Source organism: Ictalurus punctatus, chromosome 19, assembly GCF_001660625.3.
Source record: "Ictalurus punctatus breed USDA103 chromosome 19, Coco_2.0, whole genome shotgun sequence".
Classification (NCBI taxonomy): Eukaryota; Metazoa; Chordata; class Actinopteri; order Siluriformes; family Ictaluridae; genus Ictalurus; species Ictalurus punctatus.
This window is the reverse complement of record NC_030434.2, coordinates 4,934,324-4,959,539: the sequence shown is the minus strand read 5'-3', so window position 1 is coordinate 4,959,539 and position 25,216 is coordinate 4,934,324. Positions and strand designations below refer to the sequence as shown.

The following is a 25,216-nucleotide window of genomic DNA, read 5'->3' as shown; positions in this document are numbered from 1 at the left end:
GACCAGAGAATCGTTTTGCATTCAGAGTGCTCTGAGTGCCAGCTGTATGTGTTTTCACTCAGGAGTGCTTTCTAAGAGCTACTCTACCATAAAGGTAAGACTTAAGACTTAAGACTGCTTGATGGAGTATTTCTGAGATGCTTGCCCTTCTGGCAGGTTCTCCCATCTCTGCAGAAGACTTTTAAAGTTTTGTTAGAGTGGTCATTGGGTTCTTGGTCACCTCCCTGACCAAGGCCTTTCTTACTGAGTTTGGCCAAACGGCCAGATTTAGGAGAGTCCTGGTGACTTCAAGCTTCTTCAATTTCACAATGAAGGAACCTTCTGTGTTCCCGGGGAAAATTAAGAGCTTTAGATATATTTTAGACATATTCAACCGAGTCAGACCCGTCTGTTATCTTGGCTCCGTTGCTCTGGTGGCCGTTGCTCTTTTTTTTTTGCTTTGTCATTATGGGATATTGTGTAAATATATATATATATATATATATATATATATATATATATATATATATATATATATATATATATATATAAAGTATCTTTAATCAATTTACATGAAATCTATAATATAATAAAATGTGCAAAAACTGAAGGGGCCTTAATCATTTCTCAATCCAGTGTTTAGATTTTTGTTTAAATTATTTACCTTATATTTACATTTATGTTATATTAACTGTATGAGGCTTTAATAATGTTAAGAGCTAAGACCTTTAGCTGACAAACTAGAAAGCTAAAGTACCTCTACATTTACAACCTATTTTGCTTATGTAGCTTATGTATAAATAACACTATCAAAGAATGATAAATTTACAATACAATGCAAATGTACAATCACTGGACTTCGATGCTACAATAACTGCCGATCAATTCAGTCACTTATTTGTTGTTGGCTAAATTTCCCGTATTATTTTTGGTCCATTTAAATATTTGAAAACTTTGTGGGCTGCCATTTGTACAAAGTGTGTATGTGCTGTTCTCTAGTTTGACGATGTGACGGTGCAGATGCATCACGGACAATCTGATATCCTGTATCTGATTACAAAGTGAAACCACTTGATAAAATCGTGACTATGTGAGGAAACTCACACTTTACTAGCAAGATTTTACACAACTTTAAACAGACTGACTGTTTTTATCGCTGGTCTTTGGTAAATTTTGATCTTTTCATGCATAGACAAGATTTTAAAAGAAAAACATGCCCACTTCATTCTGGTGAAATTTACTTAATATCTCTTGGGGTAGAGGTCTATAAGTATATTATAGGCAGAAACACCCAATCATGGTTAAACCTTGGTTTTGGCTGTTTTTGCCAGAATTCAGCTACTGCAACATCGAACAAGTTTTCTAAGACTGCTACACAAATACCAAACAAATTATACACTGACACTAAAGGTAGACTACATAATTATGCCCCATGACTGGTGTGTGTGTGTGTGTCAGCTATTAAAATCAGGGTCTATTGATGTTAAATAGACTGAAGTCTGGGCTGACCTCCAGCATGTGATATTGGATCATCTCAGAGGTACGCAGTTTTCAGAGCGATCCTAATCCTCCAGTAGCTGCACTACACATTTTACTGTTTAACAATAACTATTTTTGGACTTGAGCTGAGCTGAGTCATGCGTACTTGGAACAGGGGAAAAATTCAAACATGAAAGTAGAACCAGTGTTTTAATGCTTAATTGACAAAGAATTGTCCACGTAATCACTCCTTCCAGATGAAAGCTTAGCTGCTACACTATATGGCCAGAAGTATGTGGACACCTAACCATCACGGCCATATATGCCCATGCCAAAACAACAGGTATTGATATGGTGTTGGCCCCCCATTTGCTGTTATAATAACCTCAACTCCACTAGATTTTGGAGCTTAGCTGTGAGGATGTGTGTTCATTCAGCTATAAGTGCACATTAATCTGGAGTGCAGTCGGTGCTCCAGTTAATCACAATGGTGTTCAGTGGGGTTTAGGTCAGGGCTCTGTGCAGGACACTAGAGTTCTTCCACTCCAAACTTAAGACACTTTGTCTTTATGGAGCTCACTTTGTGTGCACGGGCATTGTCATGTTGGAACAGGTTTTGGTCTCTCAATTCCAATGAAGCGAAATTGTAAAACTACAGAACTACAAAGACGTTCAGTACAACTGTGTGCTTCCAACTTTGTGGAAACAGTTTAGGGAAGAACTACAACCGAGTCTGATGGTCAGGTGTACACATACTTTTGGCCATGTAGTGTAATAAGGATTACCTTTATATGTGTTAGGCATTATAAGTGAAAATGCACATGATACAAGAATTAATTATGGAATATACAGTGCATCCGGAAAGTATTCACAGCGCTTCACTTTTCCCACATTTTGTTATGTTACAGCCTTATTCCAGAATGGATTAAATTCATTATTTTCCTCAAAATTCTACAGACAATACCCCATAATGACAACATGAAAGAAGTTTGTTTGAAATCTTTGCAAATTTATTAAAAATAAAAAAATAAAAAAAAAGCAGATGTACATAAGTAGTCACAGCCTTTGCTCAATACTTTGTTGAAGCACCTTTGGCACCAATTACAGCCTCAAGTCTTTTTGAGTATGATGCTACAAGCTTGGCACACCTATTTTTGGGCAGTTTCTCCCATTCTTCTTTGCAGGACCTCTCAAGCTCCATCAGGTTGGATGGGGAGCGTCGGTGCACAGCCATTTTCAGATCTCTCCAGAGATGTTCAAACGGGTTCAAGTCTGGGCTCTGGCTGGGCCACTCAAGGACATTCACAGAGTTGTCCTATAGCCACTCCTTTGTTATCTTTGCTGTGTGCTTAGGGTCGTTGTCCTGTTGGAAGATGAACCTTCGCCCCAGTCTGAGGTCAGAGAGCTCTGGAGCAGGTTTTCATCAAGGATGTCTCGGTACATTGCTGCATTCATCTTTCCCTCGATCCTGACTAGTCTCCCAGTTCCTGCCGCTGAAAAATATCCCCACAGCATGATGCTGCCACCACCATGCTTCACTGTAGGGATGGTATTGACCAGGTGATGAGTGGTGCCTGGTTTCCTCCAGACATGACGCTTGCCATTCAGGACAAAGAGTTCAATCTTTGTCTTGGTCTGAGAGTCCTTCAGGTGCCTTTTGGCAAACTCCAGGCAGGCTGTCATGTGCCTTTTACTGTGGAGTGGCTTCTGTCTGGCCACTCTACCATTCAGGCCTGTGAAGTGGAGTGGAGTGCTGCAAAGATGGTTGTTCTTCTGGAAGGTTCTCCTCTCTCCACAGAGACACGCTGGAGCTCTGTCAGTGACCATCGGGTTTTTGGTCACCTCCCTGACTAAGGCCCTATTCGCCCGAACGCTCAGTTTGGCCGGGTGGCCAGCTCTAGGAAGAGTCCTGGTGGTTCTAAACTTCTTCCGTTTACGGATGATGGAGGCCACTGTGCTCATTGAGACCTTCAATGCTGCAGAAATGTTTCTGTACCCTTCCCCAGATCTGTGCCTCGATACAATCCTGTCTCAGAGGTCTACAGACAATTCCTTGGACTTCATGGTTTGTGCTCTGGCATTGTTAACTGTGGGACCTTATATAGACAGAGGTGTGCCTTTCCAAATCATGTCCAATCAACTGAATTTACCACAGGTGGACTCCAATCAAGCTCAATTTTGAGTGTCATGGCAAAGACTGTGAATGCTTATGTACATGTGCTTTTTTTGTCTTTTTTATTTTATTTTTTTTAATACATTTGCAAAGATTTCAAACAAACTTCATCCATGTTGTCATTATGGGGTATTGTTTGTAGAATTTTGAGGAAAATAATGAATTTAATCCATTTTGGAATAAGACTAACATAACGTGGGAAAAGTGAAGCGCTGTGAATACTTTCAGGATGCACTGTAAGCACAGTGGGTTGAGCAGCCTCAAAAGTAACTACACAAATAAGAGAGGGTGTGTGTTTATCCCAGATCATTAAATAAAAATAATTTTTAAAAAAAGGAATGGTTTTCTTTTATCAGATATGCAATCACAGACACTGTAAATATTGACATTTATTTGAGTGAGTGCACAATTTAATAAATCTCATCTCAACACTTCCAATTTCCAATGTTTTGCAGTTTCCTGATACATACATAAATCTCAGACAAAAAAAAAAAAAATAAAAAGAAGGTATTTAGTCTGTAGTCAGATTAATGGCTGGGATCTCTATGAGGAATTAGTAAAGCATCACAGCATATATGTCATTAGCATGACACATGAAAGCTTTAAGGCTGAGCTGACATTTATTTATGTATTTATTTATTTAAAAATATTTGAACACAGTTGACTAAAATAAACCAACAATTCTCAGAATATCAGAAATAAAATATTTCTGGGTCTCTGGTTGATTTAAAAACAAACAAACAAAAAAACAACAACCAAAAAGTACAATGCTATAGCAACCGATGTTGCAAGAAATCTTCAAGCACGATGTTTTTTTTTTTTTTTTTTTTTTTGCATATCTCTGTAATATTATTCTCTATTCACATAGCAGATTTAGACTTTAATGTATGTAAAAATATACGATTCAAACTTTAAGATTTTAAGAAAATAATGACAACACGCTAGAATCTGAATTTAGAAAATGTGAGGTACAGAAGAAAGCTGTATGCAAATAGTGTTCCCGCTTCCAGTATAATTTGCCAACATTAAGTTTGTTTCACTTCCCTTCGGTAAAAAGATGGATCAGAATAATAATAATAAAAAAAAAAAACCCGTTCCACACTACAAGTCTAGAAAACATGATGTAAATTGCACACTGAGAAGAAGAGGATAAAGATAAAGAAACCTATAGGAAGGTAAAATGTGACAAACCTTTTCCTGATGAAATGAGGTATTACATAGATTAATAGAAAAAGCAAAGATTTAAATTATAGTCGGAGTAAGAGACTGAAAACAGTTTAGTGTTTTCCTTTCAGATGCCGTGATCAACTGGGGGGAGAAAGTGCTGCTAGTCCTCCCATTCCTCCTCATCCTCGAAGTCATCTTCGTCATCATCATCATCTTCGTCTGCAGAAAAATATGTTTAGGTTACAATGTGATCAAATGCTAATGAGCTCGCTGTAAGACACTATCAAAAATCACAGATAAACCTAGTACTCGGGTTAGGGACATGCTTTATGAAACTAGACAAAAACCATACACACCTAAACACACACTTATTTTGCTATCCTTGTGAGGGACCTTGATATGATTATTAATACAGCTAATTCATTCACTGCCTATCTAAATAGAAGCCAAAACTTAGAAAAGCCAGTTAAAATCATTGTAAATATTTTGCTTTAAATAAATAAATCAATAAAAAAAAAAACTGCCAAATGTCCCCACAAGGTCCAAGCTGTCAGATATTCCAATCCTTATCCAAATCCAATTAATACTCTTATCCAAATGTCCCCAGGATATGTCTTGGGCACATTTGGTCCTCACCAAGATCAAAACCTCACCAGAAGTCACACACATCCTAAGTAGTCTGTGTATGATCCAAAGTGCTGGGTTAGATGTGAGTGTTACACACCTGAAGAGTGGATGGCTTTGCTCCTCTTCTGCATCACCTCCATCAGAGCTCCCACAATCCCTGCTGAGGGGGCAGGAGATGCAGGGGCTGGGTCTGAACCTTCCGTTACCTACAAAACCACAGCAGTCAGAATTAATCCGTCAGCCAGCAGAACATGTCTGTTACATGCAAAGAAAATAACCTATAAATATATAATTTCCATATACAGCAATATTTTATTTAAAAATATATATATATTTACATGTGTAACTCAATTTTCTATTATAATTTAGATTTTCCACAAATGTGATGTAATAATAATAATAATAAAAAAAAAATGATCAGCACATATAAGAAACCAATTATATGGCAACCATTTCCTGACTTGCATGCATAATTTAAGTCAGAATTCAATCTTGATTGGAAAATGTGTATTTGCATTTTTTTTGCACAGCAGCATGCAGAAGCCTGGAAAAAGTGCTCCTTATCTAAACAAGTCCGATTCTGCCATATCTACTTCTCTTTGTAATGCACTTCCTCTTGCGAACACTAAACATGGCCAAAATAAAATGTAGGCAATCCTGTTCATGGTTGCATTTCGAACTAGCATACATGCAAGCTGTGCCGCTTGCTCAGTCCGTCTAATTAAGCATTTAATGTACAGAGAGCAAACAAGGTGTTTAAAAACAAACAAACAAACAAACAAACAAACAAACAAACAAAAAAAAACAGAGGGATGAGACCTCAGCTTTGTTCAACAGTGGAAGTCAACAGTGTAGGAATAGCTGCGAGTTCTGTTATGTTTGTAGACATTAGCTTGCCAAGAACAGCATTTCCGATTCAGAGAAAATCTAGAATATTAAAAATTAAAACCCTCAAGGAACGGTCTAGGGGTGTCAAAGATATGGGCTGGGACAAGACCAGTAAAAGCTCTAATCAAGTTCGGCAAATTAATTTAGAATCCATGTTATAAATGAAATTCATATTGTGGACCAAAATCGAATTAAACGATTAAAAAAATAAATAAATAAATAAAAAAAAATAAAAAAAAATAAAAAAGGTGCAAGTCCCTGTTGTTTCACTAGGGGGCAAAATTGAGCAATAAACTTCACATATAATTTAGGGCTTTTCTTCGTTCAGGGGGTGAATAACATTCAATCACTTAAAAAAAACCTTGCTATTTGTAAATAATTTTGCAGACTATATTGATTCATCTCCCACTTTAATATTATGAGATATTATGTAGGTGACATATGTATAATCCACTTTCAGATAAATTGTGTTATTTGTCACTAAGCTGTTTTTTCTGGTCTAGCACACTCGACACTGGACTAAGTGTAATGTAACACGGCCCGTTACCTAAAATGAGTTTGACATCCCTGATCTATTCCATTTCTTTCATATCCGAGTCTGTCTAAAAACATAAGGGTGTTAATCATAACCATTATATAACCATAATTATTATATGGATGCGGGAGAGTTCAAGGATAAACGGAGATAATAATTATTATAAATAAATATTGTTAATATATAGAAAATTGATATTAAAGACACTCTTTAATTAAAAAAAACCCTCTGTAATATCAATTAAAACATTCATGATGCACAAATAAATGATGGTCAAGCCACATCAAAGATGAACTCACTGTTTTGAGCTGGATGCCCTGTCGAATTTGGTCTAAAAGTGAGCCTCGCCCACCGTCACCACCGCCATCGGTTACGCTCTTGCCCCCTTGTTCGACTTTCTTCAACGCTGCTCCGCCTTTGATCTGATCCAGGAGCGCAGACCTCCCCCCTGAATCCGAACCTGGGAGAGCAGAATTGAGTGGAGGTGGTCCCGGGGGTGGAGGTGGAGGAGGTGGAGCTGGTCCTCCTGTGGAGAGCGGGGGAGGTGGGGCCTGTGGATTCATAGAGGCAGGCATAGGTGGAGGTGGCAGGGGGCCTCTTGTTGGAGGAGGAGGTGGAGCTCCTATGCCTGGTCTGGAAGGAGGAGGAGGAGGAGGAGGAGCAGAAGAGGGAACTCTGAAGGGAGGTGGGGGAGGCGGAGCTCCACGAACACGAGATGGGGGTGGAGGAGGACCACCTGAGCTTTGGAGAGGAGGTGGAGGAGGAGGACCACCTCGAGAGGGCGGAGGAGGAGGGGGAGGGGCTTGAGGGAGATAGCAAAACATTTTCAGCAACATATATATTCTGCACACACAGTAATCACACTGAAACCATATTGAAATATTGCGTTTCTACAACAGCAACCTCACCTCTTGTGTTAAAACACTGCAAAACATACTGTTAGCATTTAAAATCTGGAAAGGTATCATGATATATGATGAAGTTTTGGCTTTATCATCTACCATTAAAGTGGACATTTAAGGTAAGACCCTACTTAGCAGCATCACTGATTTATTTACAAAGTGAACTTATTGTACTGCGTCATTTTAACAGCTTGAAGGTAAAGAATCCAACTAACACTCAATAAAGCTAGTATGGTGTAATATAGTGCGTCACCCCTATCCCCACACATGCGTCCACTCTCTCACACACACACACACACACACACACACACACACACACACACACACACACACACACACACACACACACACACACACCTTACCTTGTCTTCTGAACTCAGTCTTTACAGCCTCCACTCCTCCTTTTTTCTCGATAAAATCATAGATAGCTTTTGATGTCTTCTGGTCTTTTAGCTGGGCTTCAGAAATACCGCACACGTCAAACAGCTTCTTCAGTTCTGGGTCTAGATTATTAACCTGGGAATACACAAGCGACCAAATAATTGGTAATTAGGTATGGAAAAGGGTGATATTATAACACTCAACAATGGAAAACTATCAGTCTGCATTATTTGGCACCGTGTGCAATGGATATTCACATCAGTAATCAATATTAACACAGCAAAGTGCAGTTTGTTTGTTTTTTTTTTTTTTTTTGTTTTTGTTTGTTTGTTTTTACACAGATGGGGCAATTAGCTTTTTTTAAATTATGTAGTGTCAGGAATATGAGGTCATTTTACCAGTTTCAAAAAGAATTCTGCGATATATGGACAACAAAAAAAAAAAAAAAAAAAAAAAAAAAAAAAAAAAAAAAAAAGTAGGCCATCCTTATTCCTCTCCGTTATTCTCCTACCTCTAGTACGAACATACTGTAGCTACTAAAATCACATATTTCAGGACTGCAAGAGTGAAAATAAAAGTCCAAACATACTATCCTCGTAAGGTTCACATTAGTAATGGTAACATCAGCTCTCAGTGATGTATGAGTATGAACACCTGGTCATTTCAAACATTATAATCTGATTGCTGCATCACACATTAATACTTGACCGCTACGTCCTTGAGTCCTTCCTTGTTTGGAAAAGTTGTCTGCTGTGTCAAATGTTATGATGCCTTTAACTCAAAAGAAGGTGCCGACTATGCCATGACGTAACGTGCTGAGGAGGTGTTTTGCATGTCAAATGTGGCATTGAGAGTTTATTTACACTTGTGTAATATCTGGCTATAATATGGGGAAGTGCTGGCTTAGCAGTTAAGGCTCTCGGTTACTGATCGGCAGGTCGGGGTTCAAGACCCAACACTGCCAATCTGCCACTGTTGGGCCCTTGAACAAGGCAACCCTCTCTGCTTCTGGGGCGCTGTATCATGGCTGACCCTGCGCTCTGACCCCAACTTCCTGGCAGTATGCGTAACTTCCAGGGTATGCGAAGAAAACAATTTCACTGTGCTTTACTGATTATGTGACCAAAAAAAGACTCATCATTATCATTATAAAGTAGCTCAGATCTCCTGAAGTAGTTTGAGTAACTGGATTAAATCTGTTTAAAGACATGTCTACACAAAAAAAGTTAAATGTACAAACAGTCACTGGTGGGGATGAAATTACTTGCTTAACAGCACTAATTTCATAACATACACATAAAATTTCCTTCCCAGTGCAAAAAAATAGGTGGTTAATGGAACAGATTTAGAAAACAAATGGTATTTTTAGACTAGTACAGACAGAAGAGACATTACCAGGAGGTGTTGTATTGTTTAAATCATGGAAGGTGGAATTGTGTCACTTTCTTAAGCAAAAAAAAAAAAAAAAAAACATTTTAAAATGTCAAAATCAATTGGACCATGAACGCTAATGCTAGAAATTCATTTATCTACTGATCTTTTATTAACATAGATAAATAATTTTTTTTTAATGTGTGACCTAGGATCTTCACATTTAGACAACTCCTAAATGGCTTCCAAGTCAGTAAATATGCTTACTACAGAAAGTATACCATAATATAATCCTATAATCCTGATAATGAGACTCATGAGAGGACCAAGGATTCATAACTGCTTAGATCAAATCCTGTACTTACATCAAATCCTGTGTTAGGATCCCAGCCTACATGACCAACATGCCTGACAGAGGGGAAAAAGAAAAAAAAAAACAAAAAAACAAAAAAAATAAAACACACAATGATTAAACTTTTATACTATTATATGTCCAACATGCATACCGTCATCTGGTAGACATCCTCCAAAAACTGGGGACTATAGAGGATGGGGATTTACTCATCTATCAGTGTGAATTGCAAGCATTTAATGCAATGGAGAAAAAAAGATATCTTACAAGCCCAAAAGTAGAATGTTACTAATAAAAAAAAAGGGGAAAGGGAGGAACGTGTGTAGTTTCCCCACATGCACATCATTTAATGTATGAAAAACAGTGTAACATTAATTAACAGACTCACCGGAAGTTGCTAGGTGTGCCAATTTCAGACTTTGTGATTTTCTTCTTTTGGTTTTTGCCTTTGCCCTTGTCTTTTTTGAAGTTGCTGTGGAAGTTGTTGTTGACATGATAACTGTTATTATATCGGCCATTGTTGATCTCAGGGTTCCTGATGTCCACCGTTGCCATCGGAAGTACAGGTTCTGGAACTAAGAACACATTCCTATAACCTATAGGACATGCCCACCTTCCACTACCGCTGAAATGTGTACTTGCTTAGAGAACCCTATAGCATATATACATATAGTAGGCACCCTAGATTTTTTTTATACCAATCCCTGGCATTTTATTTCATTTATATTCTTATCCTATATTTTGTGTACAATTTTATTTATAATTTGCTTCTATGAGATGATGCACATTAAGGACCAGTCTAATTTGATGTAAAGATTTGTACATTAGCAGGAATGTAGCACAACATGGAGGTGAAAGCAGCGGTCTGTTTATTTAAATGTGAAAGTGCAATAAAAATATGTCCGTGAAATCAATGAATAATCGTCATCTCAATATTGATCAAATATAATCCTGATTATCATTTTGGCCATAATCCTGCAGCCCTAGCCACTGTACCTTTGGTCTCTTGTTTGCATCTCTGACAAATGCCTTTCTTGTCTGCTCAGTGACCTGGCTGGATGGCTTTCTATAGGCAGAGTCACTGCTGTGCCATATTCTTTCCATTTTGAGATATACGCCATTTATTGAAAAGTTTCCACCAAAGGAAGTAGTGAAAGCACATGGTGTAGTGAGGAGGACAATGCTACACCAATACAGAGCAATTCGTAGAGCTAACTAGCGAACAGCATGGTCAATGATAGCTAATAAGCCTGATAAGGAAGAAAAAACAACTCAGAGTTTCACCAGATAATGCTATGAAAAATTCACCATGGCAGAAAAGATGACAGGAGTTTACTTTCAGCTTCGGATGAGAGATTACCTATAGCTCTGTACGTATTCACAAGCTGTTAAGCTAAATGTGGTGGACACATGGTCCGATGTGTACAAGGCATGAAAAGCTGATAGCTGTACGATAGCTGTGTTTAATGCAAATAGAGGGTCATGTCACAAAGTGACTTTGTTGGAAGATCACTACATACATGCACAAAGTTTTCAGGCGATTCTCACCATCCCTGATGTTTAGGATTTAGCTCAGTGTTATTACTGTACTTGCCAGCTGACCTGCTATGCATGGCTATGTTATGACTGACAACTACAGATGTGGCTATTAAAAATGCGCGTCAAAGGAAATGGGATCCTACGATTTCATGCAGGATCACGCGGAGTCACGTGCATGTTGCTGGCACAGGAAATACAAAACCAGTAATGGGCAGTCATGTTTCAACTGAATAAAACACAGCTTGCTAGTAGATATAGTACTTCTGCATGGACATATACTGCATACACATATTCTTTTATGTGGAATGTGTGGTCGGTTAGATTTAAGAAAATATTACGTATGGTTTGCATAAAAATATTATGTTTCTCATCAGAACTTACGATAAACCTAATTTAAACAAGATTCTAATTACAAGAGTGACAGTGGTCGAGTTATTGTACCTGTACTACGAGACTCGATCACGCTCACTTTATATAATTAAATCTTGTCATTAGAAACTTGTTTAGATTAGGTTTATATATATATATATATATATATATATATATATATATATATATATATATATATATATATATATATATATATATAAAAACACAAAAGACCTACATGGTAATTTCCAGTGTGACTGGAAGTGGCTGTGCCTCTAGGCTGGGAGGATGCACACAGCTTTAACATGAACATTTTAGCAACAGGAGGGAACTTTATAAGGAGGTAGTGTAAGCCATTTAATTTAGGTTACATATGGTGGCAAGAACATCAAAAGGATTGGAGTAGTGCTACTGTGCTTTAAAGAAAAAACACATCTGGGGAACAGTGTATGCATAATTCTTTCTTTGTTAAAGTAAGTGAAGTAAAGTAAACATTCAACTGTTGTCAAATCATGATCATGGATTAAAATTCAACCTACCATTTGGCGGCTCAGGTCTTTTTTCTGGAAGACAAAAATAAGATAACCATTATTATGTTTGACAAAATTATTTGTTAACGCACTTTTAGGGACATATAGTGAGGAGAGAGCGAAGTTGAGGCAGTAAATTGAAGAAAATCTTGTGACACACTTTAATAGATTGAAAGCCCAATCACAAGCAGCTGTTATGGAGGCTTCATGTGGACAATTTGGCCCGTTTTACGGGATAACCTGGTGAGTCCGCAGACATGCAGAGGAAACTAACTTAGGAAGTGTTTTAAGAAGAATAAGTTATGTGCAAAGGTAATTGAAAGCAGACCATCTCGGTAGGACTCCACAGAGCTGCAAAGACTTCAAAGTACAAATCGTCTTCAAAGGAGTATGAAGTACGAAACAGTCAGTACGTTTACATGGACAACAATAATCCGATATTAACCCGATTAAGACGATACTCTGACTAAGAAACAAGCATGTAAACAGAGATTATTGATGACCTTAATCCGACTAAAGTCATACTCGAAGTAAACACAAATCGAATTAAGATGTGTGGAGTACTAGTATTCCTGTTTTAGTCCTTAATCACATTATTAAGGTTGCATGGGAGTTTTCACCGCATTTTGTGACATGACAGGTGCAGTGAGTGGAAAAAAGTATTTGATCCCCTGCTGATTTTGTACGTTTGCCCAATGACAAAGAAATGATTAGTCTATAAATTTAATGGTAGATTTATTTGAACAGTGAGAGACAGAATAACAACAAAAAAAAATCCAGAAAAACGCATGTCAAAAATGTTATAAATTGATTTGCATTTTAATGAGGGAAATAAGTATTTGACCCCCTCTCAATCAGAAAGATTTCTGGCTCCCAGGTGTATTTTATACAGGTAACGAGCTGAGATTAGGAGCACACTGTTAAAGGGAGTCAGGGACAAGATTGATGTCAGGGACAAGATTGTAGACCTACACAAGTCTGGAATGGGCTACAAGACCATTGCCAAGCAGCTTGGTGAGAAGGTGACAACAGTTGGTGCGATTATTCGCAAATGGAAGAAACACAAAAGAACTGTCAATCTCCCTCGGCCTGGGGCTCCATGCTAGATCTCACCTCGTGGAGTTGCAATGATCATGAGAACAGTGAGGAATCAGCCCAGAACTACACGGGAGGAACTTGTCAATGATCTCAAGGCAGCTGGGACCATAGTCACCAAGAAAACAATTGGTAACACTATGCGGTGAAGGACTGAAATCCTGCAGCGCCCGCAAGGTCCCACTGCTCAAGAAAGCACATATACATGCCCGTCTGAAGTCGGCCAATGAACATCTGCATGGTTCAGAGGACAACTGGGTGAAAGTGTTGTGGTCAGATGAGACCAAAATGGAGCTCTTTGGCATCAACTCAACTTGCCGTGTTTGGAGGAGGAGGAATGCTGCCTATGACCCCAAGAACACAATCCCCACCGTCAAACATGGAGGTGGAAACATTATGCTTTGGGGGTGTTTTTCTGCTAAGGGGACAGAACAACTTCACCGCATCAAAGGGACGATGGACGTGGCCATGTACCGTCAAATCTTGGGTGGGAACCTCCTTCCCTCAGACAGGGCATTGAATATGGGTCGTAGATGGGTATTCCAGCATGACAATGACCCAAAACACACGGCCAAGGCAACAAAGGAGTGGCTCAAGAAGAAGAACATTAAGGTCCTGGAGTGGCCTAGCCAGTCTCCAGACCTTAATCCCATAGAAAATCTGTGGAGGGAGCTGAAGGTTCGAGTTGCCAAACATCAGCCTCGAAACCTTAATGACTGAGATGTGTGCAAACCTGGTGGCCAACTACAAGAAACGTCTGACCTCTGTGATTGTCAACAAGGGTTTTGCCACCAAGTACTAAATCATGTTTTGCAGAGGGGTCAAATACTTATTTCCCTCATTAAAATGCAAATCAATTTATAACATTTTTGACATGCGTTTTTCTGGATTTTCTTGTTGTTATTCTGTCTCTCACTGTTCAAATAAATCTACCATTAAAATTATAGACTGATCATTTCTTTGTCAGTGGGAAAACGTACAAAATCAGCAGGGGATCAAATACTTTTTTCCCCTCACTGTACACACATGGTAGTGCTCAACCGTTTGACGGCTAACAAGAGAGCACGGCTGTGTCTGAAACCACGTATTTACCTATTATATAGTAGGCAAAATCTCGGCTACTATATAGATGGCAAGTACGCGGTTTGGGACGCAGGCCACGGCTTCAAGCAGTCGTCTATTTGTACGTGTAGCGTGATAAATAATTAACTGCGTTTGAAGCTTTCGTAAAATTAAAAATTAAACACCCAAAACTGTATACGGTAACATAACGAAGACCAACTGTATGTTGATATGTGAAATTCTGGAGGGAATGTCCGACGGTGTGACGTGGAGACGTAATGACGTGTACCGTTAATTGATCCATGTTCTATAACATGTACAAGAGGAACATGAAAGGAATATTCTAAAAGTGACTCATGTAAACACCTTAAATCACAATATTGTCTTATTCACAATAAGGTCAATAATTAGATTACTGTTATCCATGTAAACGTAGTGAGTGAAACAGTCAAGAGAACAAGGAAGGGGGAAGAAAAAAAGGATGCTGCATGAGGAAGACCGAGGCATTCCATCAAAAAAAGGAGAGAGAGAGAGATTCACCATGTTTATATTCACACAGTACTTTAAGTACAGATAATATTCTGATTTCATTCTAATGTACACACAACACCGCTGTAACTAGAGATAATCGGTTTTACATATATTTTTCCCGATATTTAAGCGTGTTTAAGGAAGTGAAATTGATGAAACGGTTACAAATGTTTGTTCAGTACAATGTTTTTATCATTGTGTCAAAAACAGAAGTAAAACTGCAAATAAATATCGGTTCTGCATATCGTTTATCGGGCACATAAACATGCAAATATTGGTATCGGTTATTAAAAAAAAAAAAAAACAATATCAGTCGATCTCTAGCTGTACGCTCCATAACTAATGCTCAAACATTATTATATCAATAAAACAAGTGAATAAGAAATTAATTAAAAACATTGTATTTAATTAACATTAATTATGTTTTTTCAGTTGCTTAAATTGGACCTTACTTGCTTGTGTGCTAGTCTGATCTGAAAGCCAGAGAGGAACATATTCTATGGTCAGTAATACATGCTGATGTCTGATGTCGTGATGATGGCTTTCCAAAGTTTTTCCTCACTAAAATGATCATACAGCCTTTTGCAAGGATGCATTCTGCTTTTTTAATGCACAGGGACGTGAAGACTGACTTTGCAGTGTGGAATTTGATTCGATATTGCAATACAAATCTAAAATATAAAGCTGTTTTTACATTTGCATGTCTCCGCACCGTGTTATCCACAGTATGGTCACAAAAACACCAATGCTATAAAACACCACAACCTTGTGCCAGGTTCATGAAAATATGGATATCTATCTTAAGTTGAAAACATTAATATGAAATATAGTGATAAAACGTATCTCCTGTTGTGGACTACTCAAAGAAAGTTATTTCAAAAGTGAAAAATCAGACTCAATTACAGGGTGTTTACATAGCAAAACATTTTTTTTACATAGGTAAAATAACAGTAGTGTATGGGAGTTAAAAAAAAAAAAAAAAAAGAAAAAAAAAAAAAGAAAAAAAAGATCACCGTCACAGGACCGTGCTTACCAGTTTTCCTGTGTCTTCTCGTCACCAGGTCGTCAGTTGCTTGTCTGAATTGCTTGGCCTCTTGTTCATCAGCAAAGTTGAGGCCAATCTGACATTTCTGTGTTGGGGTAAAATTTAATTTGCATCAAAAATATACATACACACACATATATATATATATATATATATATATATATATATATATATATATATATGAATAAATAAATGAATAATAATTAATTCCACAATTCTGAAAGAAATGCAAATAAAAACTTTATTCTCTCCATTTCAACAAGTTGTTCCACAGTAACTGGTCTCATCAACAGAAAACACATTACTCTAATTAACATTAACACATGAACTAAATTCTGAAGATTAAAGTAAGATTATTAATTTATTGAATGTTATTAATACATATTAATTCACATTCACTCTCCACAAACGTGTATATTAACATTAACTGGAAATGAAATACTACTCTGCAAATATATTTGCCTATGCAATATATACTTTTTTGTCAATTCATCTTTATTTAACTCTTTCAACAGTGTACTGGTGCTTTAATTCAGCTCGAGCAGCACGGCAAAAAAAAAAATTAAATTTTGACTCGATGCTGAAACTCCCGCTTCACTGCTGCTCACTTCCAATGTAAAATTTTGGCAGTGCAGAGATTACAAACTGCAGTTTTTTCATCATTCCACACAAGAGACATCATCTTTACACACAGCACCAAATCCATGTGTTTTCCTGCCCTTTTTTGATTGGCAGGATATAATTGGCCCTGATCGTCGGATCACTGATGTGTTTTATCAGTAGGCATATCATAATATAGATTTTTTAAGCACATGCAAAGAAATTCTGTAGAGCAAAGATGTCTTCAAAATAATGAAGTTAAATGTTTCTACATTTTAAAAAAATACTGTATAGATCAGTAAAAAATAGTAAATGAAATAAAGTCAATATTTGGTGTGACAAAAAAATAAAAATAGCAGTCTCTGGTTTTATTAAGCATCTTACAGAACCAGCAACAGTTCTTGAGACTGATCATCACTGTTGCTTCTTATTTTTGCAGCAAAATACAGCAGCCTTCATTAGGTTTTTCATCTGAAAAGTGGCTCTTACATAATATATGAAATATAATAGAAAACTAATGTTTGGGAATCTAAAATGTTTTTTGTACTGACTCGATAATGTAGAAGTCATAAAATAAAAAATAAAAAATGTATATCAAAGTTTGAGCTAAAAAAATAGGGTGCCTAAGACTTTTGCACAGTACTGTGTATAATATATATAAAATCTCAAGAGTTTCTGCTACATTTGCCGGTCAACATGTCTGGGAATGATAATGTTCACCGGACAAACAGGAAAAAAATCTGGTCATCTCATTTTGGTGTTTATTTTGCACTGTAAGATTTTGGACTATGCACATTATATGCGATTGTGGGGCGGGGGTGTGGACGAGCATCAGCTGTGGATGGAGAGGAGGCGGGTCAAATAGACAGGTAACGCATGATTCTGACCTGAGTTGGATTAGCCCGAGTTAACTTGTGCACCTTTACTTCTTTTGTGTGTTTGTGCTTTCAGTGATGAGCAAGAGAGAGAGAGACGACCATCACAGACACACGTGTGTGTGTGTGTGTGTGTGTGTGTGTGTGTGTGTGTGGGTTGTTGAATGAATCTGCTGCAAAGCGAAAGCAAAAATGGAGAGAAAAAACAGGCCTTCTTTTGAGATGTAATCAGCCTGCCTCCCACCTCCTCATTCCCGACCTAACCCAGAAGTATTACAGCGATATAACAACAACAACAACAACAACAACAAGTCAAATGAAAGATAAAAGTATCAGAGTACACGTTACAGGAGAAACATGTGGAAAAAGATATTTGTGCAGAGACCTTATTTACGTGTGAAATTGCAAAGAGACTTTAGTAATATTTTTTACCAGACATTTTGTCCGACAATTTTTGATTTGATCGGGCATTTTGAATTTGTAACGATCAAAAAGTGGTATATAAATAAAAGATCGCTTTGTAAAAGGTCTGTAGAAGGTGCTGCAACACTGCATCAAAAGCCAATATTAGAAGAAATAAGTACAAAAATCGTTCTTTACTAAACGTGTGTCATGTAGCCTTCCTGGTCGAGCTCTAAAGACTTTTCAACCCAGATAACAGGCAGGATTCTTTTTGTTCTCCAGTCCAGCACTCATGCTGCCAGATTGACTTTCCCCCCCCTTGACAAAGTTAAATCCGGCTCATATGGAAGTACTGTCATCTCTAATCATGCATCACTATCCATGGCATGCTCATTTCCAAACAAGCTCTTTACTCCCAAACTCCTGTGTTTGATCTCTCTCCGCCTTTTTGACCATGCTTTAACACACTTTCTTGCCACACAAATCACAACCTTTTTAGACATTAACTGCACTTCAGACACATCCCCCTCCACTATCTGGAAGACACTTAAAATCTTACAGTATGTTCATGGCCAGATTGTCTCTCACCTACTTATTTCTCACCTGCTCCTGATTGGAACTCAATACTCTTTCTGTAAACAAATCCTCAGGACTGTAATTACAAGTTCCTTGAACCCATTTGGGGGTGTTAAAACAAATCTTCCACATAAACAATTATTTGTATATGAGGTAAGCTGCTTTGACAACACTTGATAACTGTCAGAGCTTCACACACAAAACTGCTACGATAAAAGTCTGCCAAAAAAATATTTCAATCTAAAATGCCAATTTATATACAGAAGCTTGTACATTGTTATACAATACAAAAAAAATAAAAATAAAAAAAAAAAAAATAAAAATAAAATAAAAAAAAAATAAAAAAGGCAGAGCACTTACATCTCCTGCGAAGGTCAGGAAGAAGGGTCTGGAACAGTTCAGCACAAAGTTTGAGTAGATCTCCTGGTCAAACAAGGTTCTGCCATCCTATGAAAGCATTGAAAGCATGAGTTTAGTTGAGAACAAAGGGATTGGGCTACTAACAGTATAACTACGATAATATAGCGTTTATATGCCGGCCCATTTTGTATATTCTTCCGTTCCTTTTTCTGTACTGCAGTGGTCTCTGATGAAATGTTTTGTTCCCAGCCATGAAAGTAAGTCAAGCACAGTTATTCGAATATTACCTTTAAGATAAAATCATATTTCATTCTTAATCAATACTGCCAAATTACCGATCGTAATACCAAGGAATCATGTGAATGGACTACGACTAGAGATACGCATCAGGTCTGTGATCAATAAAAAAAGCTGGAGACGGCTTGGGCAAACTTTCTGAGGGAGCAGGAAAGCGTGAACATGAAACATCTACTAAATGCTAGTTAGGTATGTTACTGTTCTATAAACCCTGGATAACCTGCAGGGGCAGCGAGAAACTATTTGAGAAACATGCATGCCGAGCGTGCATTCCACAAAGTTACATAGTGACGCATGCTGCAGTACATGCAATAAATATGGCTCTTACACAGTCATTCTCCCTTCACACTGAGCCAGAACCAGTTCTGAATGACAAGGAACCCTGACCAGTATTCTGGGTCTAAAGAATGACAATTACACACATATCTAACATTCCATTTCACCCCTCCAAACCACCAGCGGCAGTGAGGATCACTCAAAGACAATCGTTCAAATCAGATAAGAAAAAGCAGCTTGCATGAATCTCAAAAACACCCATGGCACTAAGGAGAGGTCAAACTTTAAAAATCACCCGAGTACTGGGACAACGGGGACATGAAAATAAGCAATTACGCAGATCCACCAACATGAACCAGTCCGATGGTTGCATGACCTGAACTACATCCGACCCTTAGAATACAAAAAGGAAGGGTCTGTAGGGACCTTCAATCGTGCCTCTGTCCAAAAGGAAATGGACTTCGAACAAGGTCTTCATAAAGGCTGGTGGTGTAAATGCAGTTACTATTCCTGCTATAAGGATCTGATGTAGTTGCTGTCCAATGAATGATGGTTTTGGCTGTAAAGCAACCTACTGCTAGACAATGGGGATGTGGAATATCCTGCAAAGATCATGACATGACTGACCAGACAGGGGAGAGATTACGGAGCGAACCGTAAAACTACACAACAAAATATTGCAGGGCTAACGTTAGCAAAGAGCACGATGAGTGGTTGCTAATATACAGGCTAGGGGAAACTGACCTGAAGCTAGCAGACACAATGGATAGGTGTTTTTAAAAAAAAAACAAAAATAAAAATAAAGAAGTAATGTGGAAAAGTGTACTGTGTCGTTTGTCACTTTGTGATTAATCTGAAATTGTGACACTAAGTCCAGTGATTTAAGGACTTGGCATAAATTCACTCTTGAGAGAAAGAAGTATAATTAATCGTTTCCTTGGCTTAATGATTGATGGAAAAAAGTCCAAAATACAACCACAGAACATTTCTGTACATCTGATGTACTTGAAGTAAACAATCGCCTTCTATTTAAAAGGTTAACAAACAAATAAGGATAATGACTTACACATGATATGCCATCCAATATTTAACAAAAAAATCCGAAGTGCACCGTTACCAACTCACTTTGATATCAAATACTCTGATAAAGTATGATCGCTGACTGTTGTCTTTCACCAGACAGGCCACACCACAGCATCTTCTTGTCCAGGATGGGCTTCCATCTGCTGCATACACCTGCACCACGGCAGAAGACATAGTCTACAGAGACAGAAGAACAGTGTCAAATATTAAATCTTCCACTGAAGTGCACAGACTTTTTCCTGTCTCTAAATAGCCTCTGAATATGTTATTGTGAGAAATGTAAGTGAGCTTAAAACAACGACAAAACAAAAACCAATGAGCAATTACACATCGAGGTGCTCGTTAACTTTGCAGGACAAAAAAAGCTTCAATTAACTGCAAGACAAAAGTTCACCAGCATTTCGGGGAAGATAGGGGAAGAAGGAGGAAACTAGGAGGTGGTATACAGGTTCCAGTATCTCAAGTGTCCCTGGAACTCATTACACTTACAAGCAGGAGTTGGCAAGTGTGGCAGGCGCTTGATGTCTGGGTTGTTTCTGAAACCGTCATGACCCGTTGACCACATAAGGTGTGAAACCTTCATCAAACTGATAGTCAGAATACCCTTAAATACTTATGTTTATTGTTTTAGCATCAGTTAACATCCATGAAAACAATCTTTTTTGCAACGTAAGACCAAAGAAAGTGTAGTTGATATCACACGGCAAATTTATTGCTTAATTACAGTGACGAGCCCCATTTCACAGCCCCCTGGCTGACTTGAATTTGGAACGTTACAGTGGCACCTTTATCATAAACTTCATCAGCGCTCTTTTCTACTGGACATAGAAGGAAATGCCGTCTCAGGTACATCACATCCCTTCGGGTCTTATCTACGTTCATTAGTATCCAACTGTCACATGTGGTTTGCCTGTTCTGAACTATGAAAATACCACGCTGTCACATTGCATGCTCGTGGATGCAGTAACATTGAAAAGGATGTACAGCAAAACTGGATGGAGCCATACATCAGATGTTCTGTAATATGCTCTACAGCAGACATAGTCAAACTCTCTCCTAATTCACTGTTTTTTGAGAACTTGCACCCCACTCAACCCTGCCAGGGTATAAAAAAAAGTGTCACATTTTGGTCTATTATTAAATGGAAAATAACATTTTATGCAGTGAACAGTTTTTTTTTTTTGTTTTTTTTTTTAAGATATAAACCATGACTGGTTTCAGACCATGTCAGGAGAACAAAGGGTTTTAAATCGCTGATCAATTACAATCACCTTTAAAAATTATTTGCAAAGTATCTAATTGTACACTTCGTTGTAGGCCTTTTTGATCTTTTTTTTATCCCCAGCCGAAAAAAAACAAAAAAAACAAAGCTATAATTTTTTTTTTCGGTGGCATCCCTAAAAACTATACAGTAGTTAACTGATGTGAAAAATGTGAAGCCCCTAAGCAAAATACTTATTTATTTTTTTGTATTTTCCCATCTCAGGCACGCCCCCACCCCTCAGATTGAATACCTCTGCTCTATCGTGTGAAGCGTCATTTTTAATTTTGGATATTATTTTATATACTTGACATTTACAGCCCATAAGGTCAGCCAGGTGTATTAACAGGAAATCTGTGGCTATTTCTTTCGGGGCACACGACCCAGATCCTCCTGAAACCTTTCAACACTGGTCATTTAAAAACAGAAAACAATGGGTTCCTGTCGAAGAAGAAGACTTTTGCGTAGTGTATCACTATTTTCCAGCCACAGGTGTTACCGAGTCCATTACAGCACATCCTGCCGCTCTGCTGATGCTGCAGTGTAGGCTCATTCTTATTCTCCATCTTGTTTGCCGAAATAAAAGCCATTTGCTCTGACACAGCACTTCCTTCTTGATCATGCAACAACAAGGGCATTGATGGTGAAAAAAAACAAGTCGCTGATTAGGGAAAAAAAAGGACGTAAAACGTGGGCTTGACGGTGATCTGCCGATCTAATAATATAGCATGAATCCAAAACATTCTCTCATCGCTTTATTTTTTTTATGTAATTAACAGCCATTATTTGAAACAAAATTCGCACAGAATAAAAAATAAACAGGAATATATTGCATGATTTCATGCACAATGCACGATGAAGCATGGAAACGATCAGTTACGCACTGAAATGCCTTACTGCATGACTTCAATTCTACTTCTCTGAACTTTGGCCTGACTGAGGAGGAAGTTTAAATCCTTCTACAGTTCCTAGAACAGTCGCAGATACCTGCTTAAACACAACACAGGTGACGCACTGGAATGAGGAAGCACAGCCCAATCTGGATATGACGCAAGCATGACCTAAAAGGTCACTTACTCCAGGGCAGGCTCCTACAGACCAGCACTTCCCGTGGCATAAAGATTTCTTTTTTTTTTTTTTTTTTAAATCCTCATGCTATATAAGCCGAGTGAGGGAAAATACTGACGCATGTTAGATAACTGCAGATCAGGGGGAAGATGGAATATTGAAGGAAATCAGAATACAGAATGCACAGAGAAATATCTCCTGATTTCTATGAGAAACAGAGAAATGAACCAGCTGTAGGATTTACTGATATTTAACTGTATTAAACCAACACACACACACACACACACACACACACAAAACCAGACTATAAACCCACTTATATCTTACCATGAGGTCTTAGCAAGGGTGTAGATTTGCATATGGACGGTAAGGACATATTTTGCGAGGGCAGAATTGTAGAATTTAGAATCTTTTAGTCTTTGATCTGTTGCTTTGTATAATTTCTATTTAAATGTAAATATAGATGTTATATTTTAATAAACCATTTGGTTGTCAACATTAAACAGTCCTTTTTTCTTTTTTTTTTTCCTTGTCCCTACCAATATTGAGACCAAACCTACACCCTTGGGTCTTAGACAAATTCCCTGTCTCTCACAGTCCAGCCTTGTGGTTTACTTCACACCTGAAGGAGACTATAAAGGCGTGTGACAGGCAGGTAGCATAGGTGTGTTTTGGAGAAACATAAATAATTTTCCACGCATAGTTGTGAGACAACTGAGGCTTAGGAAAACAAACAAACTCCTACGAGAATGATATACACATACATACACACACACACACACACACACACACACACACACACACACAAACAATAAATAACTATAAATAACTAATGAAAAATAAAAAGCTGGCTAACCAGCTTAGCTAGCGACTGTGAGGAATGTCTGTCTCGCACTAGGCCCTGAAACTAAACTAGAAACTTTCTTGGTGTGACCTGGAGAATGCTCAGAAACTTCCTGGAACAGATAGTGAACACCCACATTATTAGAAAACTACAAAATGATTTGTAACGTGTGCACGCGCGCACACACACACAAAAACAAAACGCAAGCGTGTATCATCAAAGCGTCGGCGCAGAGTCAAGCTGCTTTGAAACTTGTTACAAACTTACAGTGCATTTTCTGCCCAGGTGAGCGAACAGAGCATCGTTCTCCTGCCCTGAGAGCAGCCTGGAGCCCACGTTAGTGTTCCTCCTCTGAGACGGCTGTGCGCTCATCTTCCTCACACGGTCTCCACTTCAAACCCAGAAATCACAGCCGGAAACAAAAATATCACCCATAGAAATCAATCAAATCTGATCACTGACTCGGTCACCGCGGCCTGCAGTCGGACTTCATTCCCAGGGTTGTTTTGGTCAAGTCCAAATTTAAAAGAAAAAAAATAATAAGCAGAAAAAGTTCTGTAGTAGTCCAGAAGCCTAGTTTTTATTCCATAGGGACCCGGTTCACTACGGACTTGTGGATCTCTGAAGACTCGGAACTCATCCCAACTCCACTCGATCCAACAACATGGCAGCGTCGGGGAGAGAGAGAGAGAGAGGGAGGGACAGCAGTGATAATCACACGACTGGAATAAACTCCGTATGAAATGAAAACAGGTACAAGTCAGACATTTATCAAGGGCTGTTCAACACACACACGATAGACACGATTACAGTCTCTCTCTCTCTCTCTCTCTCTCACACACACGTCACGTACTTCCGTAAGCTGATCGCGTCAGTAAGAAGGATAGTGGGCGGAGCCAAGTGAGTCAACACGGATGACGCGTGCTATCAATCAAAGGGTGAAATCACAGACTGAAAGCATTCAATTCGGTTAAGGAGGTGTGCTATGAATTGTTACATCGATTTTACCCTGTCAATCTTTATTTAATAATAATAACAATAATAATAATAATAATAATAATAATAATAATAATAATAAACATGTTCCCTGATATGGGATCCGCTGTGCTCTTTTTGTGGGAATATGTCCATGTTGCAATATTTTGGAGAAAATTCTGTTTGTTTCTCTTTTGGATAGTTTTTCTTTGTGATATAAAGATGTTTTGTTTGGCATCAACAGTTTTGATAAAAGTTTTTGATGATAAATTCATTTATCTTCCTAGCAAAGTCTCTCTCTCTCTCTCTCTCTCTCTCTCTCTCTCTCTCTCTCTCTCTCTCTCTCTCTGTGAAAGAGAAAGAGAAACTGACTATATTTTAAAGATAATTCCATAAAATCCAAATAAATTTGACAGATCTTTATTGAAGGGTTTAAACAATGTTTTTCATGCTAATGTCTGTAATGTAAGACGCCTGAGACAGTGCTACAGGGAGACAGGAAGGACAGCTGATCGTCTTCGCAGTGGAAAATTACATGTAACCTTGTGTGCCCCCCCCCCCCCCCCCCCCCCAG

The 25,216-nt window shown here is 38.2% G+C and overlaps 1 protein-coding gene across 1 annotated transcript; it reads right to left on the bottom strand.

Annotated features, from left to right (window-relative positions):
- Nucleotides 1–4,002: 4,002 nt before the first annotated feature.
- Nucleotides 4,003–24,540, bottom strand: waslb (WASP like actin nucleation promoting factor b). The gene is made up of 11 exons (XM_017494848.3): nucleotides 23,935–24,540; nucleotides 20,537–20,671; nucleotides 18,839–18,925; nucleotides 16,014–16,110; nucleotides 12,302–12,325; nucleotides 10,243–10,429; nucleotides 9,868–9,910; nucleotides 8,113–8,266; nucleotides 7,148–7,650; nucleotides 5,523–5,631; nucleotides 4,003–5,017 (listed from the first exon to the last, which is right to left on the bottom strand). Exons 1-11 carry the CDS (start codon nucleotides 24,037–24,039, stop codon nucleotides 4,959–4,961), a joined length of 1,503 nt encoding a protein of 500 aa, XP_017350337.1. The 5' UTR covers nucleotides 24,040–24,540; the 3' UTR covers nucleotides 4,003–4,958.
- Between the last annotated feature and the right edge of the window lie 676 nt (nucleotides 24,541–25,216).

What these genes read in the sequence shown, in the direction of transcription:
- waslb (XM_017494848.3), bottom strand. Translation starts at nt 24,039, where the DNA reads ATGAGCGCACAGCCGTCTCAGAGGAGGAACACTAACGTGGGCTCCAGG. An exon ending in ACCTGGGCAGAAAATGCACT is followed by an intron (nt 20,672 to 23,934) that starts GTAAGTTTGTAA and finishes CTGTCTCTGTAG; the next exon opens with ACTATGTCTTCTGCCGTGGT. An exon ending in AAGACCTGAGCCGCCAAATG is followed by an intron (nt 10,430 to 12,301) that starts GTAGGTTGAATT and finishes ATGTGTTCTTAG; the next exon opens with TTCCAGAACCTGTACTTCCG.